This window comes from Bombina bombina, chromosome 7 (assembly GCF_027579735.1).
Source record: "Bombina bombina isolate aBomBom1 chromosome 7, aBomBom1.pri, whole genome shotgun sequence".
In the NCBI taxonomy this organism is placed as follows: Eukaryota; Metazoa; Chordata; class Amphibia; order Anura; family Bombinatoridae; genus Bombina; species Bombina bombina.
The window spans coordinates 311,046,116-311,070,917 of NC_069505.1; the positions used below are offsets into that span (position 1 = coordinate 311,046,116).

Sequence of the window (24,802 nt, forward strand, 5' to 3'; positions counted from 1 at the left end):
TATACACATACTAACACATAAATATATATGTATGTATTCATATATAGTTATATTTGCGTCCCAATGCTGTGCGACTTCCCCCTTCGCTGCGCTATTTCTCATGCTGTGTCTCAGCCCAGGAAACTTTCTGATACTGTCAGTTTACAATGGAGGAAATGCAATGTAATTTGTAAAAGCTACACAGAAACATACAAATTATGATCGTAAGTTGTTAAAGTAACACAGAAACTTTTAAATCATAATCCGAACGTGCAAAATCACTGCTAGATCAAAATTTAAATGTATTAAAATACAAATGAGAAAGTGCAAAGTTTAAATGCTATAATACTGAAAGGACCCAATCTGAAATGTATAGTAATATAAAAAACAATGCACAAAGTATACGTGTAACAAAACTCTTATATCATGCAGAGCTATGTTGCACTGGGCTTGTCTCTGCTTCACATACATCAATGAGATCGATCTCGCCGTGCTGGAGAGTTCCATCCTTTTTCTTTTGAAAATTCAGTGAGTTCAGTCTTTGTAAAGTCTGAACTACAATTTCTCTCCACTCTAGGGAATCTTTGAATATCAGAGTCTAAAGAAGAGAGTTCTGGAAGCTGCTGCACTAAGCCTCCTATTAGCATGGCCATTATCATTTTTTCTTCGTTCTCTTGCTATTGTTATTTGAAAAGTAAGAATGTAAGCTTAGGAGCTGGCCCATTTTTGGTTCAGCACCTGGGTTGCGCTTGTTGATTGGTGGCTAAACATAACCACCAATCAACAAGCGCTATCCAGGGTGCTGACCCCAAAATGGGCCGGCTCCTTAGCTTAGATTCCTACTTTTTCAAATAACGATAGCAAGAGAACAAAGAAAAATTGATAATAGGAGTAAATTAGAAACTTGCATGCTCTATCTGAATCATGATAGAAATAAAACACAATTTATGCTTACCAGATAAATTCCTTTCCTTCCTGGCAGGGAGAGTCCATGACTTCATTCCTTACTGATGGTAAATAAAAAACCTGGCCACCAGGAGGAGGCAAAGACACCCCGGCCAAAGGCTTAAATATCCATCCCACTTCCCCTATCCCCTAGTCATTCTGCCAAGGGAACAAGGAAAAGTTGGAGAAACATCAGGGTATAATGGTGCCAGAAGAAATAATATAAAAAGGGAGCCACCCATCAAAAAATAAATTATGGGTGGGGTCGTGGACTCTCCCTGCCAGGAAGGAAAGGAATTTATCTGGTAAGCATAAATTATGTTTTCCTTCCATAAGGCAGGGAGAGTCCACAACCTCATTCTTTATTGTTGGTAAAACTATACCCAAGCTCCAGAGGACACTGAATAAATAACGGGAGGAAACAAAAAGAGGCGGACCCTATTTTGAATGCGCCACAGCCTGCAAAGCTTTCTCCAGAAAGTTGCTTCAGCTGGAGCAAACACATCAAACTTGTAAAATTTAGAAAAAGTGTGTAAGGAGGACCAGGTAGCCGCCTTACAAATCTAATCCATAGAGGCCTCCTTCTTAAAGGCCCAAGAGGAAGCCACTGCTCTAGTGGAATGAGCAGTTATCCTCTCAGAAGGCTGTCACCCCACTGTTTCATAAGCTAAGCAGATGACACTCCTCAACCAGAAAGATAGGGAAGTCGTAGTAGCCTTCTGCCCCTTATGCTTCCCTGTATAGATGACAAACAAAGAGGAAGATTACTAATTCCTTAGTAGCCTCAAGATAGAACTTCAAGGCACAAACCACATCTAGATTGTGACACAAGCGTTCCTTCGCTGAAGAAGGATTAGGACACAAGGAAGGAACAACAATCTCTTGATTAATGTAACAATCCGACACCACCTTAAGGAAGAACCCTAATTTAGTATGTAAAATTGCCTTATCAGCATGGAAAAAAAGATAAGGGGGGTCACATTGCAAAGCAGAAATCTCAGAAACTCTGCGCGCAGAGGCAATAGCCAACAAAAAAGAACCTTCCAAGATAACAATTTAATGTCAAAAGTATGCATAGGCGCCTGCTGCAAAACACTAAGAACAAGACTTAGGCTCCAAGGTTGAGCCCCAGATCTAAACACAGGTCTGATCCTAGTCAGAGCCTTAACAAAGGACTGCACATCCAGAAGCTCAGCCAATATTTTGTGCAGTAACACCAACAGGGCTGATATCTGTCCCTTCAGGAAACTAGCAGATAGACCCTTCTTCAGTCCTTCCTGGAAAAAAGATAACATTTTGGCAGCCTTTACCTTATGCCAGGAAAAGCCACGCTCTTCATACCAGTACAAGTAAGTCCTCCACACTTTATGGTAGATACGACGAGTAACTGGCTTACGATATTGAACCACAGTGTTGATAACACTCTCAGAAAACCCTCTCTTGGCTAAGACTAAGTGTTCAATCTCCACGCAGTCAGCCTCAGAGAATCTAGATTTTGATGAACGAAGGGACCCTCTATGAGCAGATCTCTGCAACAAGGTAACCTCCACTGAGGAGATGAGGACATCCCCACCAGATCCACAAACCATGTCCTTCATGGCCACGATGGAGCAATTAGAATCACTGATGCTCGCTCCTGCTTAATTGCGAGCCACAACACAAGGGAAAATCGATAATGGATGAAAAAGATATGAGTCTGAACCTCCATGGTATTGATAGGGCATTTATTAATTCCGCCTGAGGATCCCACAACTTTGACTCATACCTGGGTAGCTTGGTATTGAAGTGGGATGCCATAAGATCTATCTCCAGCGTCCCCCACTTGCTGCATATCTCTGCAAACACCCTGGGTGGAGAGACCATTACCCTTTGTGAAAGGATTGCCTGCTGAGGAAGTTGGTTTCCCAGTTGTCCACACCCAGAATGTGAATCGCTGACAGCGTACATCTGTGAGTCTCCGTCCATTCTAGTATCTGAGATACTTCTCTCATTGCCAAGAAACTTCTTGTTCCCCCCTGATGGTTGATGTAGGCAACCGAGGTTATATTGTCTGAATGGTATCTAATAAACTGGGACGAACCCAGAAGGGACCAAGCCTTCAAGGCATTGAAGATTGTCCAGAGTTCAAATATATTGATCGGAAGGGAGGACTCCTCCTGAGTCCACAGTCCTTGTGCCTTCTTGGCACCCCAAATGGCTCCCCAGCCAGAAAAGCTAGTCACAATCTCCCAGGACAGTCTTAAGAAGCACGTGCCTTGAGACAGATAATCTGGACAGAGCCACCAAGAAAACGAGTCTCTTGACAGGTTGTCCAGCACAATCTGTTGAGACAGATCTGAATGGTTGCTGTTCCATTGTCTCAGCATGCATAGTTGTAAGGGTCGGAGATGGAATCTGACAAAAGGAATGATGTCCATACAGGACACCATGAGTCTGATCACCTCCATACACTGAGCCACTGAGGGTCTCAAGGGGGCCTGGAGGGCATGACAGCAGTAGTTAGCTTGCAATGTCTCTGATCTGTGAGGAATATTCTCATGGATATGGAGTCTATTATTGTCCCCAGGAAATTCACCCTTGTACTTGGAGTAAGATAACTATTTTCCAAGTTTATCTTCCATCCATGTGATCTAATGTTCTTCCACTAGATGAAAAGATGGTGCCTGCACCAAGATATCATCCAGGTAAGGCTCTACTGCAATACCTCGTGTTCTGGCAATGGCTAGAAGAGCCCCCAGAACCTTTGTAAATATCCTTGGAGCAGTAGCTAGGCCGAACGGAAGAGCTATAAACTGGAAGTGCTGGTCCAGAAAGGCAAACCTCAGGAACTGAAAATGTTCCCTGTGTATCAGAATGTGAAGGTATGCATCGTTCAGGTCTATGGTGGTCATAAACTGTCCTTCCTGAACCAGAGGAAGGATTGACTGTATTGTCTCCATCTTGAAAGAGGGGGCATTCAGAAACTTGTTTAAGCACTTTAGGTCCAGAATTAGATGAAAAGTTCCCTACTTCTTTGGAACCACGAAAAAGTTTGAATAAAACCCCAAACCACTTTCTGCTGTAGGTACCGGGACAATTACTTCTAGAGAGGAGTGCCCCCATACAAAACCTAAGAAGGCAGTCCTCTTTCCTGGTCTTGTAGACAGGAGAGTAGGAATCTGCCCCTGGGTGGATGAGACTTGAATCCTATCCTGTATCCTTGAGATACAACCTCCAGGACCCAAGGATCCTGTACATCCTGGAACCAAGCATTTGAAAAAAGAGACAGTCTGCGCCCTACTCCATCCGATCCTGGATCGGGGGCCGCCCCTTCATGCTGATTTGTTCTCGGCGGGCTTCTTAGTTCTCGGCGGACTTATTTCAGGACTGAGCCAGCTTCCAAGTACTCTTGGGTTGCTCGGACTTGGATGAGGATTGCTGTCATTGTGATAGGTTAGAACAAAAGGAATGAAAATTAGACAAATGCCGTCCCTTAGGCCTATTTTTCTTATCCTGCAGTAGGAAGGCACCTTTCCTTCTGGTAACAGTAGAAATAACTGGACCAAATAAAATGTTCCCCTTGAATGGAAGAGAAAGGAGTCTGGATTTAGAATTCATATCCACAGACCAACACTTTAACCACAGTGCCTGGCAGGCTAGGACCACAAAGCAAGAAGTCTTTGCATTTAGGTGAATAGTCTGCATATTCGCTTCATAGATGAAGGAGTTAGCAATTCTCAAAGCCTTAATTCTCTTCTGAATATCCTTGAGGGGAGTCTCCACCTCAATGAGCTCTGACAGAGTGTCACACCAGTAGGTAGCTGCTCCAGTAACCGCAGCTACAGCTGCCGTCGGTTGAAATAAAAACACTGTATGTTGAAACATCTTCCTCAGAAAGGTTTCCATCTTCTTATCCATAGGCTCTCTAAAAGAAGAACTATCCTCCAGAGGGATAGTGGTACACTTAGCGAGCATAGAAATAGCACAATCCACCTTAGGGATGGAGCCCCACAAATCTAATTGAGAGTCAGGGACCGGGAATAATTTTTTAAAACTAGACGAGGGGGGAAAAGAAGTTTCTATTCATTCCCATTAATTACTAATAATGTTTGCCATCTTAACTGACACAGGAAAAGTCAGAGGGACCCTCCTGTCTTTATTAACCCTGTCTAAATTAGGGATCTTAGGTTCCTCAGGGAGTGTAGCTGGAATCTGGAACCTCTAGCGTAGACAGAACCTCCTTCAATAAAAAACGCAGATGCTCAATTTTAAATCTAAAGGAGGGTTCCTCCGCTGAAAGAGGTTTAGAACCTGAAGTCTCCGACTCACCCTCTGAAGCTACAGAGGTTAACTCATCCTCGGATAGCTGGGACATAGTAGCTAAATCTGACAAATATTTAGATGACTCTAGCTCAGAAGAACTATGTTTAACCTTTCTCTTACGTTTGCTAGAGTGAGGTAAGGCACTCAGGGCCACAGACACAGCCGATTGTAACTGTGCGGTAAAGTCTGCCAGAAAAAAGACCCTTCCAGATGGAGGATTAGTTGAGCCGTGGGAACTGCATGTGGAGCGGGTAGTGTAGAAAGGGTAGTTATCTCTCGGGACCCAGATTCCTGTGAGGGAGACAGCTCAGAGGGGCTAATATCGCTATGAGTATTAGCAGACTTGTCTCCCTTCTTAGTCTTTAGAACAGTGCTTAGACAAATGGAACAAAATTGAGCAGGCGGGCAAACCATGGCCTAACTCACAATATAAACAGGAATTATTAATCAGTACAGAAGGAACGGAACCTTCTAATGTAGTATCAGAGTCCTCCATAGCTAAGATATATTCACAGACGGACAGACAAAAAGTAAACGCTTTTATTCAAAAAACGGCACCTTTATATTTCCAATGGCTGGGGCACTCACCACTTCCTAGACCCAAACAGCTAAGAGTGAAAATGCTCTCCTTAGGAGTGATGTCTGCAGCAGGATCATAGGAAATGAAGACCGGACCCGGTCACATGGTGCGTAGAACAGGACTTCCACTGCTATGAAAAAGGTGCTAAGCTATTATGAGCTGCGCAACACTCAAAAACTAAAGTGAAACCTGTTTGTTCCAGGCCAAAAGCACACAGTCTATGAGCACAAACAACTCTCACAGTGAAGCAGTTATAAATAACCTCTAGCTGTTCAAATAATCTCCCTGAAGGAGATATTAACCCTTGATCCTTTTGAGGTATAAAGGAGCCACACTGTTATCCTGTATAGAAAAAGTGTATATATAAAACGGTCTTACTCTCCAGGATCCATGCTGTGGACACAGTCACAGCCTCTCAAGTGTGACAGTCTTGCTGCAACGCTTCTGACATGAACTTGAGTGTGTAACAGAAAGCAGTGAAACTTGTCAAGAATAAAAAAGTAGTTTACTAAGATATAGGTATATAAATAAAGCAAATTGCTACAGCTGTAAGTTTGTACGAAATAAAATACAATTTATTAATACATTGGATAATAGTCGCAATCAATGAAAAAATAAAAATTAAGTCACTATTTGAAACTTCAATCAGTCACTATCTGAGGACACCGGTGTCTAATCTAAAACTTCATTAATAAAATTCACTGAAAAGTACAATTGACCAAATCAATAAAACAATCCTTAGAATTAGGTAGAAAAAAATTAAGCAATGATAATAACATCACACATTGTTCATGTCTTTACAAATACCGTTAACCAAGTCAGGGTTTGGGAACTCACACTTTAAGACTTGATGGTCTGGATATCCAATTCCTAAAAATATGTTTATACTTGTTACAAAGTGTGAAACAATGGAATCTGGTGTATTAAAGTCTGCTGTAATCGATGCTGAGGTTAAACTGCAGGCATCTAGTTTATAACGATCAAGCACGCAGAAGGTTTCTTTCAATCAAGGCAGCATCAGGTTGCTATCAATCATGCAGGTAAAAAGTTCAGTGTTAGATGTAGGTTTTAAATTTAGCGGTTATTTAGACAGCTGTTCTTAGTTCTCTTTCACTCTGCCTCTTCAGCACGCCCTCCTTACAATTCTCTCCTACCCGGAATTCCGGTGTGGGCTGTAGCAAGCTACGGCAGGCAGTGTGTCTCTTAAAAATTAAGTTGTATTGCTGTTTTCTTTTAAGTGTGCACACTTACAGTTTTTCGGTCTTCACTCCTACCGTCTGCTCAGCGTTGTGTTGCAATTTGTCCTCTTGTGCTGGCTTGACGGTCCTGGGAGCCTCACAGTCTCTGTGTCTTATCCAAATGAACTGGGTACTGGTGTGGTTTCTACGCGTTTCAGCTCTCCAGGGAGCCTTTGTCAAGAATCTGATTCTTGACAAAGGCTCCCTGGAGAGCTGAAACGCGTAGAAACCACACCAGTACCCAGTTCATTTGGATAAGACACAGAGACTGTGAGGCTCCCAGGACCGTCAAGCCAGCACAAGAGGACAAATTGCAACACAACGCTGAGCAGACGGTAGGAGTGAAGACCGAAAAACTGTAAGTGTGCACACTTAAAAGAAAACAGCAATACAACTTAATTTTTAAGAGACACACTGCCTGCCGTAGCTTGCTACAGCCCACACCGGAATTCCGGGTAGGAGAGAATTGTAAGGAGGGCGTGCTGAAGAGGCAGAGTGAAAGAGAACTAAGAACAGCTGTCTAAATAACCGCTAAATTTAAAACCTACATCTAACACTGAACTTTTTACCTGCATGATTGATAGCAACCTGATGCTGCCTTGATTGAAAGAAACCTTCTGCGTGCTTGATCGTTATAAACTAGATGCCTGCAGTTTAACCTCAGCATCGATTACAGCAGACTTTAATACACCAGATTCCATTGTTTCACACTTTGTAACAAGTATAAACATATTTTTAGGAATTGGATATCCAGACCATCAAGTCTTAAAGTCTGAGTTCCCAAACCCTGACTTGGTTAACGGTATTTGTAAAGACATGAACAATGTGTGATGTTATTATCATTGCTTAATTTTTTTCTACCTAATTCTAAGGATTGTTTTATTGATTTGGTCAATTGTACTTTTCAGTGAATTTTATTAATGAAGTTTTAGATTAGACACCGGTGTCCTCAGATAGTGACTGATTGAAGTTTCAAATAGTGACTTAATTTTTATTTTTTCATTGATTGCGACTATTATCCAATGTATTAATAAATTGTATTTTATTTCGTACAAACTTACAGCTGTAGCAATTTGCTTTATTTATATACCTATATCTTAGTAAACTACTTTTTTATTCTTAATATTCAGAGAGCCTTGATTGGCGCCACTTCCAAACACTTTGTATATTTTTTAGATATCCTAATCGATTGCTCAGGTGGTGAATAAAGCAATCAGGAGGTTGGCAAATCTGAAACAAACTTATTTCCAGCTTGCACACTCTTTGCTTGTAAGTGAAACTTGTCAACACTGGTTGCTCAGGAGCTGTTAGGCGACAGTCTGGATGGGTTTGCAGAAAAACGTTCCCTGCATCTCCGGACTCTAACTTTCATTAATACTCTCACTTAGAGGTTAACATTACTTCTTAAAACTCCAGTCCTTTCTTGAAGGGAACATACCCATTACAGGACTAACCAAATCTTTTGACACTTCTCTGCTACCTCCTATAGTGACGAAAGGCAAAGAATGACTGGGGGATAGGGGAAGTGGGAGAGATATTTAAGCCTTTCGCTGGGGTGTCATTGGCCTCTATTTAACAAGCTCCGAATGGAGCTTGATGGCCCCTGTTTCTGGTGAGTCTTCAGACTCGCCAGAAACAGCAGTTATGAAGCAGCGGTCACAAAGACCGCTGCTTCATAACCTGTCCGCCTGCTCTGAGCAGGCGGACAGACATTGCCGGAAATCAACCAGATCGAGTACGATCGGGTTGATTGACACCCCCTGCTGGCGGCCTATTGGCCGCGAGTCTGCAGGGGGCGGCGTTGCACCAGCAGTTCTTGTGAGCTGCTGGTGCAATGCTGAATACGGCAAGCGCATTGCTTGCCGAATTCAGAGAGGTCTGTCGGACCTGATCCACACTGTCGGATCAGGTCCGACAGACCTTGATAACTTGGGGCCTTTGCCTCCTCCTGGTGACCAGGTGTTTCCCAACAGTAAGGAATGAAGTTGTGGACTCTCCCTGCCTTATGGAAGGAAAATATGGTTTAGTATCACTTTAACCAAAACAATAACTATAACATTTCACTAATAATAAACAGCACAGAAAAAGGTTGAATGTTTAAAGACATTTGGGTCGTATTTATTATCCAGCACAGAACATCTAGACAAATACTCTTTAATTTAAAGGTCGCAGCAATTCGGGTCCATTTCAGAATACCATATCACTTCTTACCTGCATATTTTCCACCTTTATTTTTCTGCACAAAACAAGCAATGAGCATTGTAAGTGTGAGTAGCGCTACTGCACACAGCAATCCAATAAACCAGCCTTTTGTGGAGATATCATGCGCTACAACGGCATACGCTGCAATAATAAATATAAGATAATTATTACATTCGAAAGACAAATGATATCCATCTAAAGTGATACATAGGTTTTGTTTAGTGTCATAAACTGATTGGTATTTATAGATTAATTTATCTATGTACAACTCCCATCAAAAACATTTAAAGGGACACTGAACCCAAATTCTTTCTTTCATGATTCAGATAGAGCATGAAATTTTAAGCAACTTTCTAATTTACTCCTATTATCAAATTTTCTTTATTCTCTTGGTATCTTTATTTGAAATGCAAGAATGTAAGTTTAGATGCCGACCCATTTTTGGTGAACAACCTGGGTTGTTCTTGCTGATTGGTGGATAAATTCATCCACCAATAAAAAAAAGTGCTGTCCAGAGTACTGAACCAATGCTTAGATGCCTTATTTTTCAAATAAAGATAGCAAGAGAATGAAGAAAAATTGATAATAGGAGTAAATTAGAAAGTTGCTTAAAATTGCATGCTCTATCTAAATCACGGAAGAAAACATTTTGGGTTCAGTGTCCCTTTAAGTTACTAATTTCACTTTTAGGATTTTTAGACAGACTTAAATATAAAAAATATAGTATTACAGTAAGACATCACACCCAACCACACCACACCCTAAGGCTGGTGAAAAGGTTTACTTAAAGAGACTTTGGGGCCTATCTATCAAGCTCCATACAGGCTCGCCAGAAACACCAGTTATGAAGCAGCGGTCTAAAGTTCTTGCTGCCGTAAGTCTGCAGGGGGCGACGTTGCACCAGCAGCTAACAAGAGCTACTGGTGCAAAGCTGAATACGGAGAGCGTATTGCTCTCCGCATTCAGCGATATCTGTCGGATCTGATCTGCACTGTCGGATCAGGTCCGACAGACATTTCATAAATAGGCTTCTATAAGTAGATTTTTTTCTGACAAATTTCAAAGTTATGTATATTTCCACTCCCCCTGTATCAGGTGACAGCCATCAGCCAATCACAAATGCATAAATGTATATTTTTTTAATTCTTGCACATGCTCAGTAGGAACTGGCGACTCAAAAAGTAAATATAAAAAGACTGCACATTTTGTTAATAGAAGTAAATAGGAAAGTTGCGTGCTCTATCTAAATCATAAAGTGTAATTTTGACTTGAGTATCCCTTTAACCCCTTAATGACCGCAGCACTTTTCCATTTTCTGTCCGTTTGGGACCAAGGCTATTTTTACATTTTTGCGGTGTTTGTGTTTAGCTGTAATTTTCCTCTTACTCATTTACTGTACCCACACATATTATATACCGTTTTTCTCGCCATTAAATGGACTTTCAAAAGATACCATTATTTTCATCATATCTTATAATTTACTATAAAAAAATTATAAAATATGAGGAATAATTGAAAAAAAAAACACTTTTTCTAACTTTGACCCCCAAAATCTGTTACACATCTACAACCACCAAAAAACACCTATGCTAAATAGTTTCTAAATTTTGTCCTGAGTTTAGAAATACCCAATGTTTACATCTTCTTTGCTTTTTTTGTAAGTTATAGGGCCATAAATACAAGTAGCACTTTGCTATTTGCAAACCACTTTTTTTTCAAAATTAGCGCTAGTTACATTAGAACACTAATATCTTTCAGGAATCCCTGAATATCCATTGACATGTATATATATTTTTTTTAGTAGACAACCCAAAGTATTGATCTAGGCCAATTTTGGTATATTTCATGCCACCATTTCACCGCCAAATGCGATCAAATAAAAAAAATCGTTCACTTTTTCACATTTTTTTTCACAAACTTTAGGTTTCTCACTGAAATTATTTACAAATAGTTTGTGCAATTATGGCACAAATGGTTGTAAATTCTCTGTGATCCCCTTTGTTCAGAAATAGCAGACTTATATGGCTTTGGTGTTGCTTTTTGGTAATTAGAATGCCACTAAATGCCACTGCGCACCACACGTGTATTATGCCCAGCAGTGAAGGGGTTAATTAGGGAGCATGTAGGGAGCTTGTAGGGTTAATTTTAGCTTTAGTGTAGTGTAGTAGACAACCCCAAGTATTGATCTAGGCCCATTTTGGAATATTTCATGCCACCATTTCACCGCCAAATGCGATCAAATTAAAAAAAAACGTTAAATTTTTCACAATTTTAGGTTTCTCACTGAAATCATTTACAAACAGCTTGTGCAGTTATGGCACAAATGGTTGTAAATGCTTCTCTGGGATCCCCTTTGTTCAGAAATAGCAGACATATATGGCTTTGGCGTTGCTTTTTGGTATTTAGAAGGCCGCTAAATGCCGCTGCGCATCACACATGTATTATGGCTAGCAGTGAAGGGGTTAATTAGGTAGCTTGTAGGGAGCTTGCAGGGTTAATATTAGATTTAGTGTAGAGCACACCGATGGCCGCCCACCCGCCTCCCAATTCGGCTCCCACCCACCAACGATACTGGCCATCGATGTCCGGTGCAGAGAGGGCCACAGAGTGGCTCTCTCTGCATCGGATGGCCATGTGAGGTTATTGCAGGATGCCTCCATATCGAGGCATCACTGCAATAACCGGAAAGCAGCTGGAAGCGAGCAGGATCGCTTCCAGCTGCTTTCCACACCGAGGACGTGCAGGGTACGTCCTCAGGCGTTAACTGTCTTTTTTTTGAGGACGTACCCTGCACGTCCTCGGTCATTAAGGGGTTAAGCAAAATTGCTTCTAATAAAAGCTATAACTGTTTAAAAGCTTAGTTTAAGCTTTTATGGTGCGTGTGCATGGGAAGCATATCTAAATATGCTCCATACACCAGCATTTTAAACAATGTGACTGCTCAGAGAGCTGGCAGTGGCTTGTATCATGAAAATTGAGTAATAGCAAGCAAAATACAAGGTACTGATGCCTCTCTGACAGACACACTGTTTAATATGCTTCCATATCCCCCAACTGTCCCGATTTTCGTGGGACAGTCCCGATTTTAGGTGTCTCTCCCATTGTCCCAGGAAGACTAAAGTCTGTCCCGCATTGCCCCATGCATTAAAAAAATATATATTTTATTCTATTGGGCCCATATATGGTCATCTCGTGACCACATGCTACCAATACACAGTCAGTGGTTTTTGGCGCATGTGACTGCATATGCCGTGTTGACTCGTCTTTGAGTTAAGACATGAGAAGGCAGCAACCGTGACACAGTGTTGTCTCGACAACCAACTTGGAAGTTCTGATTAGTCACCTCAGGAGCCTCACTGTGTCTACTTACTAGTGGAGTGTGGGAGTGTGCTGTGAGTCTCTGAGGATGGCGGTCAGGATTACTTTAATCCCAGGCTGTTTATACACAATTTATTGCTTTACAGCTGTACAATGGGTTTTGCAACAAACTCCTAGCCCTATCCCTGCAGTGTGAGGCGTGACCGCACCCAGTCTCCATTATTATGTCACATAAAGCAGGCATTGCTTCTAATCCTGCCTTTTAGAGAGGCGGTCTTACTACCCAGGCAGCAGAGTGAGGGGACAAGGGTCAGGATGATATGAAACCGTTGCTACAACTAAAAGTAGAAAAAGTCAGATCACTGTGTGTAGCAGGGGGGCAGCAGTGGTGTGTGGGAGGTGTGCGGCGTATGCTGTCAGCATTTATCAAGGTTGAGAGTACATGATTTTCTACAGCGAATCATTTCCGTTCGACTTTTAATAAATCTACCTTTGCTCAGTGCAGGAGAGGGGGTTTGTCCCTTTTTTGGATTTTTAAATGTTGGGAGGTATGCTTCACATGCATATGCATATTAAAAGCTTAAACTACAAACAGTGATCGCTTTTATCAGAAGCATTTTTGCTTTAGCAAATATATTGCAAACATGCTAATTATCAAATAATATAAGAATTGGTGAAACTAGAGTCATTTCAAAAGGGCGTTTTGTGAATTTCACCCTTTTCATTTCATGAAAACCCCTGTCTCATTATTATACGTGTTTCTGATTTTACTATTAACCATTGCAAAGTATTGAAGACATTTAATCTCACTGTGCATTGAGCATTGATCTAAAATAGAGCAAGTGTCAAAATAGCAAATGTCAGAATCTACATATAAGTCTGTTTAAAGAGTTCCTGCTCAGTTTATATCTGCCATGTTGCTTGTCTTGTATGCAAAAAGTGAGCAAGGCTTCAGTTTAAATACATGCAGATTGTTTAGCTGAAGTCAGAAGACGCAGTGACAAACTTTTTACATACAGTACATAAAAGCATTAATGAAATATAGGACTGAACATAATGTAAAATAATTCATCTTAAGTGGACACTGTGGGCAAGTAATTTATGTAAGAACTTACCTGATAAATTCATTTCTTTCATATTGGCAAGAGTCCATGAGCTAGTGACGTATGGGATATACATTCCTACCAGGAGGGGCAAAGTTTCCCAAACCTCAAAATGCCTATAAATACACCCCTCACCACACCCAAATTTAGTTTAACGAATAGCCAAGCAGTGGGGTGATAAAGAAAGGAGTAGAAAGCATCAACAAAGGAAATTTTGAAATAATTGTGCTTTATACAAAAAATCATAACCACCATAAAAAGGGTGGGCCTCATGGACTCTTGCCAATATGAAAGAAATGAATTTATCAGGTAAGTTCTTACATAAATTATGTTTTCTTTCATGTAATTGGCAAGAGTCCATGAGCTAGTGACGTATGGGATAGCAATACCCAAGATGTGGATCTCCACTCAAGAGTCACTAGAGAGGGAGGGAATAAAATAAAAACAGCCATTTTCCGCTGAAAAAATTAATCCACAACCCAAAAAAATAAGTTTATTTTCATAATTGAAAAAGAAAAAAACTTAAATCAAAAGCAGAAGAATCAAACTGAAACAGCTGCCTGAAGAACTTTTCTACCAAAAACTGCTTCCGAAGAAGCAAATACATAAAAACGGTAGAATTTAGTAAATGTATGTAAAGAGGACCAAGTTGCCACTTTGCAAATCTGATCAACTGAAGCTTCATTCTTAAAAGCCCACAAAGTAGAGACTGATCTAGTAGAATGAGCTTTAATTCTCTGAGGCGGGGCCTGACCCGACTCCAAATAAGCTTGATGAATCAAAAGTTTCAACCAAGAAGCCAAGGGTATAGCAGAAGCCTTCTGACCTTTCCTAGGACCAGAAAATAAAACAAATAGACTGGAAGTCTTCCTGAAATCTTTAGTAGCTTCCACATAATATTTCAAAGCTCTTACCACATCCAAAGAATGTAAGGATCTTTCCAAAGAATTCTTAGGATTAGGACACAAGGAAGGGACAACAATTTATCTACTAATGTTGATAGAATTCACAACCTTAGGTAAAAATTGAAAAGAAGTCTGCAAAACTGCCTTATCCTGATGAAAAATCAGAAAAGGAGACTCACAAGAAAGAGCTGATAGCTCAGAAACTCTTCTAGCAGAAGAGATGGCCAAAAGGAACAACACTTTCCAAGAATGCATAGGTTCAAATGGAAAAGCCTGTAAAGGTTTCAGAACCAAATTAAGACTCCAAGGAGGAGGAATTGATTTAATAACAGGCTTGATACGAACTAAAGCCTGTACAAAACAGTGTATATCCGGAAGTATAGCAATCTTTTTGTGAAATAAAACAGAAAGAGCGGAGATTTGTCCTTTCAAGGAACTTGCAGACAAACCCTTATCAAAACCATCCTGAAGAAACTGTAAAATTCTAGGAATTCTAAAAGAATGCCAGGAGAATTTATGAGAAGAACACCATGAAGAACACCATGAAATGTAAGTCTTCCAAACTCTATAATAAATCTTTCTAGAGACAGATATACAAGCTTGTAACATAGTATTAATCACTGAGTCAGAGAAACCTCTATGACTTAGTACTAAGCGTTCAATTTCCATACCTTCAAATTTAATGATTTGAGATCCTGATGGAAAAACGGACCTTGAGATAGTAGGTCTGGCCGTAACTGAAGTGGCCAAGGAGGGCAACTGGACATCCGAACCAGATCCGCATACCAAAACCTGTGTGGCCATGCTGGAGCCACCAGCAACACAAATGATTGTTCCATGATGATTTTGGAGATCACTCTTGGAAGGAGAACTAGAGGCGGGAAAATGTAAGCAGGATGATAACACCAAGGAAGTGTCAGCGCATCCACTGCTTCCGCCTGAACATCCCTGGACCTGGACAGGTATCTGGGAAGTTTCTTGTTTAGATGAGAGGCCATGAGATCTATCTCTGGAAGACCCCACATCTGAACAATCTGAGAAAATACTTCTGGATGGAGAGACCACTCCCCTGGATGTAAAGTCTGGCGGCTGAGATAATCCACCTCCCAATTGTCTACACCTGGGATATGTACCACAGAGATTAGACAGGAGCTGGATTCCGCCCAAGTAAGTATCCAAGATACTTCTTTCATAGCTTGGGGACTGTGAGTCCCACCCTGATGATTGACATATGCCACTGTTGTGATATTTTCTGTCTGAAAACAAATGAACGGTTCTCTCTTCAACAGAGGCCAAAACTGAAGAGCTCTGAGAATTGCACAGAGTTCTAAAATATTTATTGGTAATCTCGCCTCTTGAGATTTCCAAACCCCTTGTGCTGTCAGAGATCCCCAAACAGCTCCCCAACCTGAAAGACTTGCATCTGTTGTGATTACAGTCCAGGTTGGCCGAACAAAAGAAGCCCCTTGAACTAAACGATGGTGACCTATCCACCATGTCAGAGAGTGTCGTACATTGGGATTTAAGGATATTAATTGTGATATCTTTGTATAATCCCTGCACCATTGATTCAGCATACAAAGCTGTAGAGGTCTCATGTGAAAACGAGCAAAGGGGATTGCGTCCAATGCAGTCAGGAGACCTAAAACTTCCATGCACATAGCCACTGAAGGGAATGACTGAGACTGAAGGTGCCGGCAGGCTGCAACCAATTTTAAACGTCTCTTGTCTGTTAGAGACAGAGTCATGGACACTGAATCTATCTGGAAGCCTAAAAAGGTGACCCTTGTCTGAGGAATCAAGAAACTTTTTGGTAAATTGATCCTCCAACCATGTTTCCGAAGAAACAACACTAGTTGATTCGTGTGAGATTCTGCAGTACGTAAAGACTGAGCTAGTACCAAGATATCGTCCAAATAAGGAAACACTGCAATACCCTGTTCTCTGATTACAGAGAGTAGGGCACCCAGAACCTTCGAAAAGATTATTGGAGCTGTTGCTAGGCCAAATGGAAGAGCAACAAATTGGTAATGCTTGTTTAGAAAAGAGAATCTCAGAAACTGATAATGTTCTGGATGAATCAGAATATGTCTATTGTGGACATTAACGGCTCGATTAAGAGTTCTGCGGCCAAAGGGGTGCGTTAGCTACGCGTGCTTTTTTCCCCCCGCACCTTTTAAATACCGCTGGTTAGGCAACAAAAAAAGAGAGCGTATAGCATATTTAACGCCACTGCAACTCTCGATACCAGCGGTGCTTACGGACGCGAACAGCTTCAAAAACGTGCTCGTGCACGATTCCCCCTTAGAAAACAATGGGGCTGTTTGAGCTGAAACAAAACACCTGCAAAAAAGCAGCGTTCAGCTCCTAACGCAGCCCCATTGTTTCCTACGCAGAAACACTACCTAAGTCTGCACCTAACACTCTAACATGTACCCCGAGTCTAAACACCCCTAACCTTACACTTATTAACCCCTAATCTGCCGCCCCCGCTATCGCTGACCCCTGCATTTTATTATTAACCCCAATCTGCTGCTCCGTACACCACCTCAAGCTACATTATAGCTATGTACCCCTAATCTGCTGCCCCTAACACCGCCGACCCCTATATTATATTTATTAACCCCTAATCTGCCGCCCCCAATGTCGCCCCCACCTTCCTACACTTATTAACCCCTAATCTGCCGACCGGACATCACCGCTACTATAATAAATGTATTAACCCCTAATCCGCCTCACTCCCGCCTAAAAAACTCTATAATAAATAGTATTAACCCCTAATCTGCCCTCCCTAACATCGCTGACACCTAACTGCAATTATTAACCCCTAATCTGCCGACCTGATCTCGCCGCTCTAATAAATGGATTAACCCCTAAAGCTAATTCTAACCCTAACACTAACACCCCCCTAAGTTAAATATAATTTAAATCTAACTAAATAAATTATTTCTTATTAAATAAATTAATCCTATTTAAAGCTAAATACTTACCTGTAAAATAAACCCTAATATAGCTACAATATAAATTATAATTATATTGTAGCTATTTTAGGATTAATATTTATTTTACAGGTATTTTGTATTTATTTTAACCAGATACAATAGCTATTAAATAGTTAATAACTATTTAATAGTTACCTAGTTAAAATAATTACAAAATTACCTGTAAAATAAATCCTAACCTAAGTTACAATTAAACCTAACACTACACTATCAATAAATAAATTAAATAAACTACCTACAATTATCTACAATTAAACCTAACACTACACTATCAATAAATTAATTAAATAAAATACCTACAATTAAATACAATTAAATAAACTAACTAAAGTACAAAAAATAAAAAAGAACTAAGTTACAAAAAATAAAAAAATATTTACAAACATTAGAAAAATATTACAACAATTTGAAACTAATTACACCTACTCTAAGCCCCCTAATAAAATAACTAAGCCCCCCAAAATAAAAACCCTATTCTAAATTAAAAAAGTTCAAAGCTCTTTTACCTTACCAGCCCTTAAAAGGGCCCTTTGTGGGGCATGCCCCAAAGAATTCAGCTCTTTTGCCTGTAAAAGAAAAATACAACCCCCCCCAACATTAAAACCCACCACCCACATACCCCTAATCTAACCCAAACCACCCTTAAATAAACCTAACACTACCCCCCTGAAGATCATCCTACCTTGTCTTCACCACACCGGGTATCACACCGATCCGTCCTGGCTCCGAAGTCTTCATCCAAGCCCAAGCAGGGGCTGGCGATCCATAATCCGGCTGAAGTCTTCTATCAAGCGTCAGCTGAAGAGGTCCAGAAGAGGCTCCAAAGTCTTCATCCTATCCGGGAAGAAGAGGAGATCCGGACCAGCAACCATCTTGATCCAAGCGGCATCTTCTATCTTCATCCAATGATGAACGGCTCCATCTTAAAGACCTCCAGCGCGGATCTATCCTCTTCTTCCGACGTCCAACTGAAGAATGAAGGTTCCTTTAAGGGACGTCATCCAAGATGGCGTCCCTTGAATTCCGATTGGCTGATAGGATTCTGTACCGATCAGCCAATAGAATGCAGGCTCAATCTGATTGGCTGATCGGATCAGCCAATCGGATTGAACTTGAATCTGATTGGCTGATTCCATCAGCCAATCAGAATTTTCCTACCTTAATTCCGATTGGCTGATAGAATCCTATCAGCCAATCGGAATTCGAGGGACGCCATCTTGGATGACGTCCCTTAAAGGAACCTTCATTCTTCAGTTGGACGTCGGTAAATATTAAATAGTTATTAACTATTTAATAGCTATTGTACCTGGTTAAAATAAATACAAAATACCTGTAAAATAAATATTAATCCTAAAATAGCTACAATATAATTATAATTTATATTGTAGCTATATTAGGGTTTATTTTACAGGTAAGTATTTAGCTTTAAATAGGATTAATTTATTTAATAAGAAATAATTTATTTAGTTAGATTTAAATTATATTTAACTTAGGGGGGTGTTAGTGTTAGGGTTAGAATTAGCTTTAGGGGTTAATCCATTTATTAGAGTAGCGGCGAGATCAGGTCGGCAGATTAGGGGTTAATAATTGCAGTTAGGTGTCAGCGATGTTAGGGAGGGCAGATTAGGGGTTAATACTATTTATTATAGAGTTTTTTAGGCGGGAGTGAGGCGGATTAGGGGTTAATACATTTATTATAGTAGCAGTGCGGTGCGGTCGGCAGATTAGGGGTTAATAAGTGTAGGTAGGTGGCGTCGACGTTGGGGCGGCAGATTAGGGGTTAATAAATATCATGTAGGTGTCGGCGGTATTAGGGGCAGCAGATTAGGGGTACATAGGGATAATGTAGGTGGCGGCGGTGTACGGAGCGGCAGATTAGGGGTTAAAAAAATTTAATAGAGTGGCGGCGATGTGGGGGGACCTTGGTTTAGGGGTACATAGGTAGTTTATGGGTGTTAGTGTACTTTAGAGCACAGTAGTTAAGAGCTTTATAAACCGGCGTTAGCCCAGAAAGCTCTTAACTACTGACTTTTTTCTGCGGCTGGAGTTTTGTCGTTAGATTTCTAACGCTCACTTCAGCCACGACTCTAAATACCGGCGTTAGAAAGATCCCATTGAAAAGATAGGATACGCAAATGGCGTAGGGGGATCTGCGGTATGGAAAAGTTGCGGCTGCAAAGTGAGCGTTAGACCCTTTCCTGACTGACTCCAAATACCAGCGGTAGCCTAAAACCAGCGTTAGGAGCCTCTAACGCTGGTTTTGACGGCTACCGCCCAACTCTAAATCTAGCCGATAATGTCCTCGCTGAACAAAATGCAGAAAAGTCCTTATAGTCACCATCTTGAAAGTTGGTACTCTTACATACGAATCAAAATTTTCAGATCCAGAACTGGTCTGAATAAATTTTCCTTCTTTGGGACAATGAATAGATTTGAATAAAACCCCAAACCTTGTTCCTGAAGAGGAACTGGCATGATTACCCCTGAAGACAGGTCTGAAACACACTTCAGGAAAGCCTGAGCTTTTACTGGATTTGCTGGGATACGTGAGAGAAAAAATCTTCTCACAGGAGGTCTTACTCTGAATCCTATTCAATACCCTTGAGAGACAATGCTCTGAATCCATTGATTTTGGACAGATTTTATCCAAATATCCTTGAAAAACCTTAATCTGCCCCCTACCAGCTGAGCTGGAATGAGGGCTGCACCTTCATGCGGACTTAGGGGCTGACTTTGGTTTCCTAAATGGCTTGGATTTATTCCAATTTGAGGAAGGCTTCCAATTGGAAGCAGATTCCTTGGGGGGAGGATTGAGTTTTTGTTCCTTATTCTGACGAAAGGAACGAAAATGGTTAGAAGCCTTAGATTTACCCTTAGGTGTTTTATCCTGAGGCAGAAAAACTCCCTTTCCCCCAGTGACAGTTGAAATAATAGAATCCAACTGAGAACCAAATAAATTATTACCTTGGAAAGAAAGAGATAGTATCAGCATTCCAAGATTTAAGCCACAAAGCTCTTCTAGCTAATATAGCTAAAAACATGGATCTAACATCAATTTTGATAATATCAAAAATGGCATCACAAATAAAATTATTAGCATATTGCAATAAGCGAATGATGCTAGATAAGTCAGAATCCAATTCTTGTTGAGCTAAATTCTCCAACCAGAAAATTGATGCAGCCGCAACATCAGCCAAAGAAATTGCAGGTCTAAGAAGATGACCTGAATATAAATAGGCCTTCCTTAGATAAGATTCAAGTTTCCTATCTAAAGGATCCTTAAAGGAAGTACTATCTTCCATAGGAATAGTGGTACGTTTAGCAAGAGTAGAAATAGCCCCATCAACTTTGGGGATTTTTTCCCAAAACTCTATAGAATTTGCTGGTAAAGGATACAATTTTTTAAACCTTGAAGAAGGAATAAAAGAAGTACCTGGCTTATTCCATTCCTTAGAAATCATATCAGAAATAGCCTCAGGAATAGGAAAAACCCCTGGAGAAACCACAGGAGGTTTAAAAACAGCATTTAAACGTTTATTAGACTGAATGTCAAGAGGACTGGTTACCTCAATATCCAAAGTAATTAACACTTCTTTTAATAAAGAACGCATATACTCTATTTTGAATAAATAAGTAGATTTGTCAGTGTCAATGTCTGAGGAAGGATCTTCTGTATCAGATAGATCCTCATCAGAAGAGGATAAATTATTATGTTGTTGGTCATTTGAAATTTCATCAACTAAATGAGAAGTTTTAAAAGACCTTTTACGTTTATTAGAAGGTGGAAATGCAGACAAAGCCTTCAAGATAGAATCAGAAACAAATTCTTTAAAATTTACAGGTATATCATGCACATTAGAAGTTAAAGGAACTGCAACTGGCAATGTACTATAACTGATGGATACACTATCTGCATGTAAAAGTTTATCATGACAACTATTACAAATGACATTTAGCAAAATAATTTCAACAATTTTACAACAAATGCACTTAGCTTTGGTAGAACCGATGTCAGGCAGCAATGTTCCAGCAGAAACTTCTGAGGCGGATTAGATTGAGACATCTTGCAAAATGTAAGAGAAAAAACAACATATAAAGCAAAATTATCTATTTCCTTATATGAAAGTTTCAGGAATGGGAAAAAATGCAAATAGCATAGGCCTCTGATAGAGAAAAAAAGCAAGAGGCAAACATCAATGGGGCATTAAAATAATGAAAAAGTTTGGCGCCAAGAATGACGCACAACGTAACGTAAACTTTTTTGGCGCCAAAAATAACTGGAAATGACACACTCGCGTCACTAATGACGCAACCGTGTGAAAGGTCTCGCCGTCAAGTATGACGCCGGAAATGACGAAGTTGCGTCATAGACGTATTTTTCCGCACCAAAAATATTTTCGCGCCAAGAATGACGCAATAAAGTTTAGCATTTGACACACCCGCAGGCCTAATGCCGCCCGCAATTTGCAAGAAGTAGTCAATTGAAAAAAGACTAAACCCCAGGTAAGAAAAAAATTTCTTTAAAAGATGTTTATATTTCCCAAATATGAAACTGACAGTCTGCAGAAGGAAATACATGAACCTGACTCATGGCAAATATAAGTACAATACATATATTTAGAACTTTATATAAATGCATAAAGTGCCAAACCATAGCTGAGGTGTCTTAAGTAATAAAAAACATACTTACCAAAAGACACCCATCCACATATAGCAGATAGCCAAACCAGTACTGAAACAGTTATCAGTAGAGGTAATGGTAAATTGAGAGTATATCGTCGATCTGAAAAGGGAGGTAGGAGATGAATCTCTACGACCGATAACAGAGAACCTATGAAATAGACCCCCGTTAGGGAAATCATTGTATTCAATAAGTGATACTCCCTTCACGTCCCTCTGACATTCGCTGTACTCTGAGAGGAATCAGGCTACAACAATGCTGAGAAGCGCATATCAACGTAGAAATCTTAGCACAAACTTACTTTACCACCTCCATAGGAGGCAAAGTTTGTAAAACTGAATTGTGGGTGTGGTGAGGGGTGTATTTATAGGCATTTTGAGGTTTGGGAAACTTTGCCCCTCCTGGTAGGATTGTATATCCCATACGTCACTAGCTCATGGACTCTTACCAATTACATGAAAGATATATATATATATATATATATATATATATATATATATATATATATGAATATCTATTTATAAATACTTAGAATATATTCCTCTATATGAAGAACATTGGAATGTGAAATATTTACAGTAAATACACAGTATAACACTATTGAATATGAATATTGCATAAATATGTTTTACATGTTTTCATCTACATAACTGCAAAGGGCTCCAATGCACTTATGTATATGTCTATATGTGTGTACATATGTATTTATGCATTTATATGTGTATATATTTATGTAAATACACATATAAATACATAAATATATATGTACACACATATAGACATATATATACCTCGAATCTTTGAGCCTTAATAACTTTTTTGTTCAAAATTTTATAAGGTGGTAGTATTCGGAATATAACTGCTCTTTCTAATGTATTTTTTATGTTTTTTGTTTCATGAAACAGTTAAGCAGAGCTCTGAGGACACGCTAACCTGACAAGTTTTAACTTGAAGTTGAGCACAATGCGAACGTGACCTTGCATTCACTTTGCTAGGAAGCATTGTGCTCATGGGAGCGTGCTTCCATAGGCTCATTCTCATGCTGTCAGACATGGCATGAGAACTTGTACAATGTAGGGGATAAGTAGCGCAGCGATGGTGTAAATATATATGTATATGATTATATACATATATACTGTATTTATGTTTAAATATGTGTCTTACAAGGGGCACGGTTTTTTAAAGGATCATTAGACCCCTGAGAAATGGTCTTTTTTTGTCTTGCCAGTCTGACAATGCGTTTGACAATATTTTATCAAAAAGTGGACTTTCCCCAATAGTAGTTATGTGCCTTCCATAGGAGACAATGGGGATCGCTGTTTGTGCAAAAATTCATCCACATTGCCAGCGATCTCCGATCTCAGCAGTAGGGAGGGGACGTGTAATCAAAGCATATTTACACAACATAGAATGTGTGTTCAATAAATATAAAAATGGTTTCTGTGTTGTAGCAGTGCAGATACTACATATGTAAACTAAGTTTCACAGTACATACCATTGCAAATTTCGCCACTGAAAAGTTGGGAAGACTGATTTTGGTAAAAAGGTGCACCTAAAATGGAGGATAGTCTTTTTTAAAGGGACACAAAACCCAAATTTTTTTCTTTCAATATTCAGATAGAGCATACAATTTTATACAACTCTCCAATTTATTTATATTACCAATATTTAATTCTTTTGGTATCCTTTGTTGAAGGAGCAGCAATGCACTACTGTGAGTTAACTGAACACATTGTGCGAATCAATGACATGTGGCATATATGTGCAGCCACCAATCAACAGTTAGATCCCAGTAGTGCATTGCTGCTCCTGAGCCTACCAAGGTATGCTTTTCAAAGGATATCAACAAAACAAATTAGATAGTAGAAGTAAACTGGAAAGTTGTTTAAAGTGGATAGTCTATCTGAATTATGAAAGAAGAAACTTGGGGTTCGTGTCCTTTTAAAATTAGAAACTATGGCGATGTTTCCCCATAAAATACAAAATTTATGCTTACCTGATAAATTTATTTCCGGACATTGAGAGTCCATGACGTCATTCCAATTACTAGTGGAATATTCAACTCCCGGCCAGCAGGAAGAGGCAAAGAGCATACCAGCAAAGCTGTAAAGTGTAACTTCCCTTACCTATAACCCCCAGTCATTCAGCCGAAGAAAATGGAAAAGAAAGAAACACAAGGGTGAAAAAGGTGCCTGAGGTATTCCTTAAAAAAACTGCCGAATTATAATTAAAAAAGAGGGCGGGGTCATGGACTCTCCATGTCCGGAAAGAAATAAATTTCTAAGACATGAAGAGGCCACAACATCATTGCATTTCCTAGTGGGAACCAATACCCAAGCTAGAGGACACGGAATGAAAAAGTGAGTGAGAACAAGGCAGTAGGACCTAAACAGAAAGCACCACCGCTTGAAGAACCTTTCTCCCAAAAGAAGCCTTGGCTAAGGCAAAAGTATCAAATTTGCAGAATTTGGAAAAAGTATGTAGAGAGGACCATGTTGCCAGCTTTGAAAGCCCGAGATGAGTAGACAGCCCTAGTGGAATGAGCCA

General features: G+C 40.0%; 1 protein-coding gene across 3 annotated transcripts in view; it reads right to left on the reverse strand.

Annotated features, from left to right (window-relative positions):
• CHL1 (cell adhesion molecule L1 like) overlaps positions 1–24,802 on the reverse strand; it is a 214,426-nt gene that overhangs the window by 15,267 nt on the left and 174,357 nt on the right. For all 3 annotated transcript variants that reach the window (XM_053720933.1, XM_053720932.1, XM_053720934.1), the window contains one exon: positions 9,256–9,387. In XM_053720933.1, the coding sequence (XP_053576908.1) occupies positions 9,256–9,387 (132 nt within the window). The remainder of the gene's footprint in view (positions 1–9,255; positions 9,388–24,802) is intronic.